The 11,735-nt window shown below is 48.6% G+C and overlaps 2 protein-coding genes across 2 annotated transcripts; both read left to right on the forward strand.

Moving 5' to 3' along the window:
• Positions 1-3,062: 3,062 nt before the first annotated feature.
• THUMPD3 (THUMP domain 3 tRNA guanosine methyltransferase) lies at positions 3,063-8,610 on the forward strand. Its single transcript, XM_084292509.1, has 9 exons — positions 3,063-3,302; positions 3,448-3,525; positions 3,972-4,490; positions 5,533-5,663; positions 6,082-6,151; positions 6,535-6,650; positions 6,822-6,932; positions 7,180-7,303; positions 7,585-8,610. Exons 1-9 carry the CDS (start codon positions 3,087-3,089, stop codon positions 7,714-7,716), a joined length of 1,497 nt encoding a protein of 498 aa, XP_084148635.1. The 5' UTR covers positions 3,063-3,086; the 3' UTR covers positions 7,717-8,610.
• A 446-nt stretch (positions 8,611-9,056) lies between these two features.
• On the forward strand, positions 9,057-11,420 carry VHL (von Hippel-Lindau tumor suppressor; the record flags this gene model as incomplete). Its single annotated transcript, XM_084292924.1, has 3 exons — positions 9,057-9,282; positions 9,379-9,489; positions 9,811-11,420. 3 exons carry the CDS (start codon positions 9,057-9,059, stop codon positions 9,993-9,995), a joined length of 522 nt encoding a protein of 173 aa, XP_084149050.1. The 3' UTR covers positions 9,996-11,420.
• Between the last annotated feature and the right edge of the window lie 315 nt (positions 11,421-11,735).

The following is an 11,735-nucleotide window of genomic DNA, read 5'->3' on the forward strand; positions in this document are numbered from 1 at the left end:
GTTGCTATGGTTTCTTTCCAGCCACTCTGCCACAGAATCATTACTATAAGGGTTGAAATGTTTCTTTCCATTCAAGGACGTTTCAGGTAATCACCTCAGTTGGCCCCGAGGTTTAATTCACCAAGTGCCCAGTAACTACCTCAAACGAGTGAGAGATGCAGGTTCCCTTGCTGTGGAAGGCAGGCACGGCATGCCCAGCACCAAGGACGCTTCTTTTCTCCGCCAGGCACTCCAGGCTCTGCCCGTAGAGCCCCCAGGCTGGACCCTGACATCCCCAACAACTTCACCCCTAAAGACTGGTGGGACTCGATGACAGGTGAGCCTGGATGCCACGAAACAGAGCAGCCCCAGGTCACTGCGTGGACCCACCACGTGCTGCTGCTGTGACATAAAGCCCAGGAAATCCTTGAGCAAGAGACATGAGAGAAGTGTGGGCTGCTCGTTACTGCAGAGAGGTTTTCTCTTGGTTGAATGACCAAAGCATCTGGAAAGAAAAATGCCAGATGAGATGGGACTTTGCTGTGATGCAAAGGGTTCGGTAATCGTGATGCTTCTCAGTCCAAAGTAAAAGTTGAGATGGTCTGAATCAAAACCCAGGCCCTGAAAAGACCAGCTGTCTCACTTTAAAGGTTTTCTTTAATGCGGCTTGCTTAGGCTGATTCACCATGGACGTCGGACCTTCCTATCCTCCCGCCTGTCCGTGATGGTTTTGAATGTAGGGAGCCCAGCGCTCAGTGTTTCCTTACAAAAATGGGCTGCTCCAGGGAGCCCGACCCACGCTCTTCTCCTCCCAAAGACCAGCTCCACCTCAGGTGCCCCTGAGGAGGCACAGGCTTTGCAGCTGCGTGGTGATGTGGTGATGTGAAAGGAAACGTAGTTCTTTGCTCAGAGAATCCTAACTCCTCCAAACCCACGTACTGCATGGGGTTTATGCAACACATCCCTGCTGCTGCAGGACAGGCGGTACTGCTTCACGCTGAGTTAATCCTCCAGCTCTGAAATCAGTTCAATACAGGCAGTTTCTCCAGGCAAGGCAGGCACAGACACACCTTTGCAATTCATTATTGGAAATTCAGCGCCCTCTCTAAATTTACTTATGCCCTACCAAATTAACCAAACCAGCCCAAGCAGTTATTTTTTGTCACTATGGTCCAAATGAAGTGAGATCTTTGGATCCCCTTCACTGCTGTCATTGAGCTGTTAGTGGTGACAAGTTCTGTGCACATTACATCTCCTGCTGGACGAGGCTCTGCCAGCAGCTTGCACACAACCCACCTCACGGACGAGTTACCTGGGGCAGCGGCGTACGCAGCTGCACAGTTGCACCAGCCCGACATTGTCGGTACATCTCCTGCCATCAGCTGTGTGAGCTTCTCCTCCTGTTATCAGCTTATCACCCATCTGACCTTCCTGAGCACACAGCTCCGCAACCACGGATGCTTCCCCTGCGGAAGCTGCCAGTCATCACTTATGTGTTTTTTTTCAGCAAAGGCCGCCAGGGGGAAGGAAAGACAGGACGGTCCTCTGGGTACCAAAACACCAAAATACCTGCAGAGACACCAACTTCTCACCATAAGTCGTTAACTACTTGTCTTGGCTTATCACCTACTAGCTTCGCTTCACACCTCTCTGCTGAGCGGAGCACAGGGCGCACTCACAGTGCTGCAACACCTCGCGGCTAACTCTCCCCATGCAGTAACCACTGAGCTGCCAATTTGCCCTCCTGAGCTCCAGGTTTCAGGCTAGCACCGCTTTGTGCTTCAGCTGAGGATTGCCGAGGTCACACACCGCTAGGCACAACGCCTTTCTCTCCCGCTGATGAAGAACACGGCTGACGACACGTCCAGACACCAGGAGGGCCATCGCAGGGGCTCACAGCCCCCTCCGTCCAACACTTTGCTAGGGCTGGGCTCGCGACAGTGCATCTCGTCTCAATGCAGTGCCTCCTACACACGCTGTCCTGGAGCCAACGGAGCAGCCATTTGCCTGAGTTTTATTCTGGAAATCAAAACTCTTCACCAAAGCACTCCAGGGACTGTTTGAAAAAAACTCTGATGCAAAATAGGGGCATGGGGGTATAAAAATGGCCAGAAAGCAGCAGCAGAACTGCTGACAAGTAGTTGGCTGAGTGGTTTATGGCTCTTTGGTTTGGTTTTACGTTTGTTTGCTTGCTTCACGATCTACAGTCAAACAGGATTTTTGAAAGCTTTGACATTTTTTAAAGGTTTGTCCCCCTCGTTGCCTTACTTAGGTACAAACTCAAAGAACCCATCCAGCTGTCTAACAGGTCACCTTCAAAAAAAGAAAATCAAACCCAAAGAATTAGAAACCCAGAGTTTTCCCATGTGGAAATCTAGTAATAAAAAAGAAATCTGCAATCCGCCATATGCAGACCTAAACCATGCTTTATTAAAAAACAGATTTTCAAAGATTTTCCAATTCTGCTGAAGCGACTCTTCTGAAGTCACACAGCAAGGCAGTGGCAGACCGCACAGCCGCTGCGCAGCCACATGCTCATCTTTCCCTCATCAGGAAGGAAATCAGGGCCTCTTTTGCGATGAAGGGAGAAGCCTACCTGCCACCTTATCGAGCAGATAGGCAGAGCGACTGCCCGTCAGTGGGGGCTGTCACCGGGATGGGACCCCCGCGTTCTGCATGGTGAGGTCTCTAGGAGAACACAAAGCATTCTGCAGACTGATCCCTTGAGCCTCCTAAAGGTAGGGCAGGTATTGCAACGGTCACCTTCACAGGCTTAAGTATTAGAGGAAACCAGCCAATAATAAATAACCAGCCGATAATAAATAACCAGCCGATAATAAATAACAGCCGATACCAAATAACAGCCACACAAGCTGCTGCAGTTCAATGCAACTGCTCGGGGGCAGCTGCTGGGGGCTGACAGAGACAGAGGGGGCGGGGCCTCGGGTTGGGGGCGGGGCCTCTGACTGTGTAGCCCCGCCCCTCCCGCCCCGCCCCGCCCCTGCCCGCCGCCCAGCAGGGGGCGCTGCCGCCTCGGCCGCGGCCCGGAAGCGGAAGCGGAAGCGGAGCTGGGCGGCCCCGCGGGGCAGCGCGTGCCGGCGGCGGGCATGGCGGAGGCGGGTGCGGGTCCGGGTCCGGCCGAGGAGGGCCCGGGCGGGGCGGCCCCGTCCGAGGAGGCCTTGGCCGTCATCGGCGCCACCGTGCCCACCGGGTTCGAGGCCACGGCGGCGGCGGAGGTGCAGGAGAAGCTGGGCTCCGCCTCGCGGGTCAGCAAGGACCGCGGCAAGATCTACTTCTCGGTGCCGGCCCGCTGCCTGCCGCAGGTGCGTGCGCCCCGCAGGGTCCCGCAGCCCCCGGGGGCCCGGCAGGCGGTGGGGGCGGCCCCGGAGCCCTGCTGCGAGCCCGGGGCGCCCGGCGGGGGGCGGCGGGACGCCCTCCCATCCCAGCCCGGCCTCTCCTCCCTTGCAGGTGCACCGCCTGCGCTCGGTGGACAACCTGTTCGTCGTGGTGCAGGAGTTCAGAGATTACCACTTCAAGGAAGCCAAGGTGGGCTCCTCGCCTCCCAGCCGGTCAGGGGGCGCGGGGGTAGCGCGTTTGTCTGCTTCCAGGCAGCTTTGTGGTTGGGGAACAAGGGCTTTGCGTTGTTGGCTTTAAAGGCCGAGCACAGGCAGCTCGCCTAGCGGCACTTCAGGGGTGTGCTGGAAGAGAGCAGCTGCGGTGCTGTCGTGCTTAGAGGATGATAAAGGATCACCTGGATTTCCTAATTCAGTGTTAACTGCTTGTGTTACAAGATAAATGGTGCATTGCTATGGGTCCTTTGACTTCAAATACAACTCGGTTCAGTTGTGGCAAAAATAGCACAAAAAGCTGCAAGCTTTGCTTAAACGTGCAACAGGTTATGTGTTTAAGAGACCAATTTGAGTGAGTTAGAAAAAGGATGTTTTTTATGGGAGGGAATGTCTTCGTGGTACAACTTCTTTTGTCTTTTAAAGGAAGAAGCTTTAAAGGATTTGGAAGATTTGGTTAAGAAACTGCCCTGGACTGATCCTTTGAAAGTTTGGGAGCTGAACAACAGCTTAAAAAAGAAAAAGACAAAACGCAAAAAGCATAATCAGCAGAGTTCTGCAAGCAAAGAAAAGGTGAAGGATGATGGAGAACAGGAAGGAACAGATCAAAAAGATGCGAGTGAGCAAGAGGACTGTGCCCAAGCCGCAGAACCAGCTGGTGACCAGGGGCCAGAGGAGACGGGAGGAGCAGAATCACAGAACGGGGATGATGACAACGAGCAGTCAGAGGCTAAAGACGAACCGTGTGGCGTTTCGGGGGGTGAGACCAAGGCTGGTGATGGCAAGGAAGGCGAAGGAGATGCCAAGGTGTTGAAGTTCCGTGTTACCTGCAACAGAGCAGGCGACAAGCACAGCTTTACATCTAACGAGGCTGCAAGAGACTTCGGCGGAGCTGTGCAGGAGCACTTCCAGTGGAAAGCTGACATGACCAACTTCGATGTAGAGGTATTGTCCAGTGCCTTGGAAAATAGCTACACTTCTATTTTACAGATTCCTTCTTAATTCTCATTTTTAGAGAATTGGCCTCCTCAGAAGCATGAATTTCACTGACACTGTGCACGTCCTCACAGCCCACCGCCTGCTACTGCTTCGGTTATCCACAGTAATGATCTCTTCTGTGTCCCTGTGTGGACACCTCTCCTCCTCACCTTCCCCTTTGCTCTGCAAACACTTCACTCATCCTCAAGTTAGCTGATGAACATGGCTAAACCCAAAGCAGTTGAGTTGGTGTTCAAATGCTTTCTCCTCTCCCTCATCCACACCAAAAGCTCTAACACAGAGTTTTGCCTCCTCCTACAGAGTTAGTGCCTGTTCATGTTAAATACAGTGTAGGCAGCGTTCTGCTTTACTTTCACCTGCATAAAACGTTTGCTTAATCCACTGGTTTATATCTGTATCAGCTAACAGAAGGTATTCCATCTACAAGCTGTAGTTTTGTGGTTGAAGGAGGTTACTACATTAGTTGTCCCGTGTTTCTCTCCCTTTATAGGGACAGCAGAGATTTGGAAAGGATGTCCAGCAGATGTGGTCCACCAGTGTTCTGAGAGGCAGAAAAAATAAAAGCTTGTTGTGCAAGTCTTCCTAAGGGCTGGCCCCCTTTCCTGTAATAGTTTTCACCTTCCAAATTCATGTGGTAGATTGGACCAGGAGTGTGATTTTTTTTTTTTCAATTGCTGCCTTCGAAATGCTGCCTTGTGACTTGCAGGACTTACCTTACTTGCCCCCCATACTTATAAAACATTTTTTTAAAACATCAACGTAATGTTTACAGTGCTTTTTGAAGTCTTGTGTGAATGAGAAAAGCTATGCTATGCTCAGTGGTGTGCTTTGTCCTCATTACAAATAGTGGATTGTTTTTCTTTCGAGAGTGCTCTTATGTGTGTACTGCCCAGCTTTACATGAATCATGGGTGCCACTTTAAACCGTCACCAGGTGTGCTATGGAAAACTTCTGTTACTCCTGACATTTAGTTCAAGTTTTTCTTTAGGTTCTCCTGAATATTCACAATAATGAAGTAGTTGTGGGCATTGCATTAACTGAAGAGAGTCTTCACAGAAGAAATATTACACATTTTGGACCCACAACTCTTCGTTCAACTCTGGCTTATGGCATGCTTAGGTCAGTGTAATTACGTAGTCTTACATTAGTCTCAGTTAATTAAGTCATTCTGTATCAGAAGTTAGATACCTTGTTCCTGCCCACTGCTTCCTCAAATGTAATTTCTGTTAATTCTTATTTTAAAATAAATAAATAAATCAGAAGTCCAGAAACACTGGTTGTTTTTCAGCTTAGAAAAGTAAATGTTTGCTGTGATCCATTAGCCAGTTTTAGTAAATACTGATCACAGCATTCTCAAAAGTATTTCACTGTATTGGCGCATATAAAATGCTAATTATCAAACAGAAATAATAATCAGAAAACGTTTTGTTAGAAGGGCAGAACTGGAGTGATTAAAAGAGTTTAGGTTTTCTTTGGTCTAAAATAATCCTATTTTTAAGACTTTAAGACAAAGTACCTTTTTTTTCCTGCTCTTCAGACTCTGTGATCCACAGCCAACGGATATCATCGTTGATCCCATGTGCGGTACGGGTGCAATACCAATCGAGGTGATTCTTCCTTTATTTTTTAACATAGTAAAACTCGAGACACTATCTGCAACTGAATAATTTGTGTAAGTTTTATAGGTAATAACTGAATAGCCAACTACAAAAGCATCTCAGCAACGTTTCAGATACAAATACGCTTTTTGTAAATGTTTTCATTTTCCTTCCCAAAGCTATAGCAGGAAGAAACTAAATCCAAAAGTGTTTTGAGCTTTTAAGGTGTGTGATACCTAGAACAAATATCTGTTACAGTATCTTAAAATCATTGATATCTTCAAATTGCTTGGTCGTATTCTGCAATAGTTTAGTTTTATACATGTATGTGTTTTAAAAGGGAGCTGTGCTGATGCTCTCTGATGTTGCTGTTTATCGATATTTTCCTCCAGGGAGCTATGGAGTGGCCTAGTTGCTACCACATTGCTGGTGATAACAACCCACAAGCTGTAAAGAGAGCAGCAAACAACATCTGCTCTTTACTAAAGAAAAACGAAAATAAGGAAAGGTGAGAAGAGCACAAGTGATTTTCTTTTCCTGTATTGTTCGTGAGTAAATCTATTTTGCATTGATTTCCTTGACCATATTTTTGCATTTATTCTTTAGCTAGTATTATAGACGTCAATTTAAAAATGTTCTCAGTGAACCATGTCTGAGATGAATGTCTTTGCACTTGCAGCAGTACTTCCTTGGGCATACCCTTAGACATCATTCAGTGGGATATTTGCAATCTCCCTTTGCGGACTGGTTCTGTGGATGTTATCGTGACAGACATGCCTTTTGGAAAGAGGTGAGGTGTCGTGGTTAAATTCGCTGTGTGTAACTGTCACGCTGGCATGTGTTTGTGTGTCCAGGGTTAGGGTTCTCTCTAGTTACTTAACTGGACCTAATTAAGAAGTATTGATTTACTCTAAATTAAAAGGGCAGGTTAGAATCAATGTAAATGTGGTCAGAAATGAACTAATGCGTGTCTGAAAGACCAGCTGCGGTTAACGATTTTTCAACAATCACAAGGGAGACCCTGCTCTGTATTACAGGATAGGGTCAAAGAAGAAGAACTGGGATCTCTATCCAGCCTGCCTCATGGAGATGGGCCGCATCTGCACGCCAGGGACAGGGAGAGCTGCTCTGCTTACGCAGGACAAGAAATGCTTTGCCAAGGTATGTTCTCTGTGACAAACCTTACCAGTAAATCAAACCTACTTGCACAAGATCGCCTATTGAGGAAAAAAAAAAAGTAAGCTTACTTCACTATGGAAGGTAATCCGCTTTTAGAGAGATAACTAGTAGCATTTCAACACAGTTTTAGACCTGAAGAATTTGACTTTATCCCAAATCACATCTGAAGACAATCAAAAACAATGTCTAAACCAAATTTATCCTTACTCTCTTGTCTTGAAGAAGCCATCACTGTTCTCTTTTCGTTTTTTTTTTGATTGTAGGCCTTGTCAAGAATGGGACACATCTGGCGCAAAAATCAAACTGTGTGGGTGAACGTAGGGGGGCTTCACGCTGCAGTGTATCTTCTGAAGCGCACCTGGGAAAGGGTAGAAGAAAAAAGATCATTCTGGTAACCCATGTGGAAGGCAGCAGACACCTGCAGAACATCCTGAATAGCAGCTCAGTAAAGGAGACACCTGAGACTATGTCTGTCTGTCAAATCCTAAGACGAAAACAACATACGCAGAAATTGTGTAACATGAACATTGAACCAGGGATCAACTTGAGAACTGCCAGTTGTACTGTGTGTTCTGAAACCACTTTTAAATCATCTCTTTCCACCCTGCCGCCCAAAAATGAGATTCAGTAGTGGTATATTAATAGGGCTTTCCTTTGCCTGAGTCTTCTCTACTATGTCTGTTGTGTTTTTTACATTAAATGTTTATTTTCTTTGCTTACAGTAGAAAATATGTTGAGATATCCTTGGAGGTAACAGCTCATTTTTCTTCCTCAAACTGTAGAAATCATACATGTGTCTTAAAATGACCAACAGCACTACTGAGCCTGTTACCTTGAAGGGCTTAGAGGTAGCATCGCTTTATTGTAGGATGTTTCCAATTCAACGTTTTTTAATTTATACTATTGCCCAAATGTAAACTAAGATGATTTTTTTTTTATATTCTGGTAAGAAAATACTAATTACTAAACAGTATGCTGCTGCTGCTGTTTGCGTTCATACCGGTTACTTCAACCTAGTGCTAGTTATCGGTGTCTGATTCCTGTTTTCATGTACCACTGCTGTGGGTGAGGGAGGTACCACATGCAGCCTCAGCAAGCTGCCTGTAGTTACTGTTTGAGAACAGAGATACTTTTAGGAATTACATTTAAAAGTTTGTGTTTTCAATGTCTACTGTAGACACATCGAGGTGGCAATATGTATAAATTTATTAGGGGACTTAAACTGCTGTAGACATGCCACCACATTTACAAAAATACATTATCCGTTCAATAAACTGAAGTTGCAGATACCGTTTCTTCTCTGCTTGTCCTGTGATTTCTCAGGCTTTTATCTTTGCTCATCAGAGGCTGACACCGCTGGTTACCAGTTTGTCGTTTTCTTTAAGGTGCATTCATCGCTAACGATATCTGCACAGAGGCAGACGGACAGGTATTAAAGTTTGAGGAGTTTGGCACAGGGAGCAAGCCTGAGTTGTGCCCTGTGAGGGGCGATGCAGCCTTCACGCACTGCCCGCTGCCTCTGTGGAGGCAGGGCCTGTTCAGTCCCTGCGCTGCGGGCAGTGCAGCGCTGCCAGCCTACCCCGGGCGCTGGGCACCCTGCACGCAGCGGCGGCCCCGCGGGCTCTGTTTGTTCCTGCCGGGCCGCGCCCCGCCCGCCCCGCGGCCCCGCCGCCGCCCCGCGCCTGCGCCTCCCGCCCGCCGGTGGCGCCGCGCATGCGCGTGTTGGGGCCGGGCGATGCCGGGCGCGGTGTCGGTGGCGGGGCCGGGGGCGGGGGGGGTGGCGGGGCCGGGGGGGGCGCCCGGGGGGCTGCGCTCCGCCAACACGCGCGAGCTGTCCGAGGTGGTCTTCAACAACCGCAGCCCCCGCTGCGTGCTGCCCGTCTGGGTGGACTTCGAGGGCAGGCCGCGCTCCTACCCCGTGCTGAGGCCGCGCACCGGGCGGGTGATGCACAGTTACCGCGGTGCGTGAGGGGCCGGGGGGCCGGGGGGGGCCGGGCCGGGCCGCTGGGCGCTGCTGAGCGCCGCTGAGCGCTGTCCCGTCCCGTCTCGTCCCTTAGGGCACCTGTGGCTGTTCCGGGACGCGGGGACCAACGACGGGCTGCTCGTCAACCAGCAGGAGCTCTTCGTGGCCGCGCCCGACGTCAGCAAGGCCGACATCACCCTGCCAGGTAAGGCTGGGGGGGGCCGGGCCCCAAGGCAGCGGGCAGGGGACGGAGCGGGAGGGTTCCCAGGGAGCGCTGCAGCACGGCTCTGCTCCGAACAGAGCTGCTGGCAGACCGTGCTTTTAAACATCTCGCACAAAATGCCTCACGACGGCAAACAGCAAACCCCTTCCCCTCCTGTACTGCTGCATAAAACGACCCCGTTCTGCTTCCTGCATTCACACGCTTGTAAGAACAACGTCTGTCTGTAGCGGCTGCCTGGGGCAGCTAACAAGAGGCCTAGTGACAGGGCTCTGTTTGTTTCTGTTCTGTCTGCCCTTACCTCAGTGTTCACCCTGAAAGAGAGATGTCTCCAGGTGGTTCGCAGTCTGGTCAAGCCGGTGGACTACAGGAAGCTGGACATCGTTCGGTCGCTGTATGAGGATCTGGAAGATCACCCTGACATCAAGAAGGATCTTCAGCGGCTGTCTCTGGAGAGGAGCGAAACGTTAAGGAATGAAATTCTAGAATAAAGTGGACATTATTCATTCTAGACCATTTAAACAGCAAATCACTGAGTTAAAGCAGGAGTCGTCACCATGAAACATGCCAAGAGCAAACGTCCGTATTTTAAGTTCTGAAACTCAGACAAATTGTAGAAAACTTGCTGTGATGGTAAGTCAGATTCAAAAGACTAAACAGGATGTAAAAGTATGCCGGGTTCATGAGGGTTCAGTTCTGCTCTTAGTTGAGCATATTGCAGACCCAGGACTCGAGGCCTTGCGTGCACAAAGCTCAGAGATGTTTGCTTTGGACTATTTCAGAACATTCTGTAGTGGCATGAGATCAGGCCGCCTGTTCGGAGAATACGCCTGCAGTTCACCTTTCTCTGTATTAGAAAGGAAGTTGCATCAAGGATTAGTTTAATTCGGACTCTAAAAAGTGGCACACCAACACCAGTTTTGCTCGAACACTTTGGTTTTGGTGGAATTTCTCTCTCTTGCACTTACGTTAAGTTTGCCTTTGAATCACGGAGCGTGGGGTGTGTGTATGTGAGAGCTTCCACCATCACCTTCTGAGGGCCTGACCGAAACTTCAGTGTTGGCGGAAAGATGACGTGTAAACTCCTGGGTTTTACTCTCTGCCTATTACCTTTGTAAAGGTTTCCATAAAACCCTGTTGTGTCAACTGATGCTGACAATTTTTTACACAGGAAATGCCTCGAATGCCTTATTTGTCCTTCAGTATTGAATTCTTGCCTAGTTTATCTCTAGGTGATCCAACCTTCTCAGCCACAGACTGGATCTTAGTTTTGGGACCCCTTTTACTTCTGCACCACCATACCTGCACCCACAGCTTCCCATAGGTGTATCAGGTAGCGGTCACAGCAGGTAGATGCTTTGAGCCCTGCGTTTCCCCGTGGCAGGGCAGTTTGTGTCACAGCAAGAGGCCTCCCTGGGGTGCACGGGCCGTTTGGGTTGCTCATGCCTCCCATGGAGCGGCTGGTAGGCTGCAGCAGCTCACACAGGCCTATTGCTAGTTCCTCTCAAACAGGTCTGTGCTTTTATTGCAGCCTGGATGAGTAGTTAAAACCTTTGCCTATATTCTGTTCCCCCATACCTCGATTTTAATGTGCGTTTGTGCAAGTACGTGCACGTGATTCAAAGCAGCATCGGTTTTAGCAGCTACACAAGCTGCCCACCAAGCAGCAGGTGCGGGTGCTGTTCAATGTTCAGCGAAGCAGACTGATGAGATTCTAGCAGGCCGTTTCTGTGGCATAAGCTGCTTCTTAGTTACATATTCTAAAAATACAGCTGTGAAACTGACTGAGAATATCAATGTATTATGTAAGTATGAAATGTCTCCCCTTCTTGTAGACTTGTTTTTTCTTACTTAAGTGTATGAACTGATCTTTGTTTGTCATAAAAAATAAATGCACATTTATGTTTTGACTCTCATTCTGTCAAATAATTTCACAGTGCTTGTGACTATATACTTGTGTTCCTGAAATACTCCCCAAAGACATCGTGGTTGATCAGTAAGAGATTTTCCTGTTGACAAACTAGGAAATACTTTCTTTTTTTCCCAGCCTAGTCTAAAGCAGGTGCGTAAATGCTGACTTGAGAATTTGGGGTCATTAAAGAGCTCTTATTGAAAAAGTCCATTAAAAACAGCAAGCATGTTATAGATAAACTGGAGAAATGCTCACTGTATGTAAGGAAGTGTTTTTCTTCTGTTTTGGAGTCCTCCTGTAGGACAGAATAAAGAAGACC

Source organism: Netta rufina (assembly GCF_964035555.1).
Source record: "Netta rufina genome assembly, chromosome: 10".
Lineage (NCBI taxonomy): Eukaryota > Metazoa > Chordata > Aves > Anseriformes > Anatidae > Netta > Netta rufina.

What these genes read in the sequence shown, in the direction of transcription:
- THUMPD3 (XM_084292509.1), top strand. Translation starts at nt 3,087, where the DNA reads ATGGCGGAGGCGGGTGCGGGTCCGGGTCCGGCCGAGGAGGGCCCGGGC. An exon ending in GACATGCCTTTTGGAAAGAG is followed by an intron (nt 6,933 to 7,179) that starts GTGAGGTGTCGT and finishes TCTGTATTACAG; the next exon opens with GATAGGGTCAAAGAAGAAGA. An exon ending in ACAAGAAATGCTTTGCCAAG is followed by an intron (nt 7,304 to 7,584) that starts GTATGTTCTCTG and finishes TTTTGATTGTAG; the next exon opens with GCCTTGTCAAGAATGGGACA.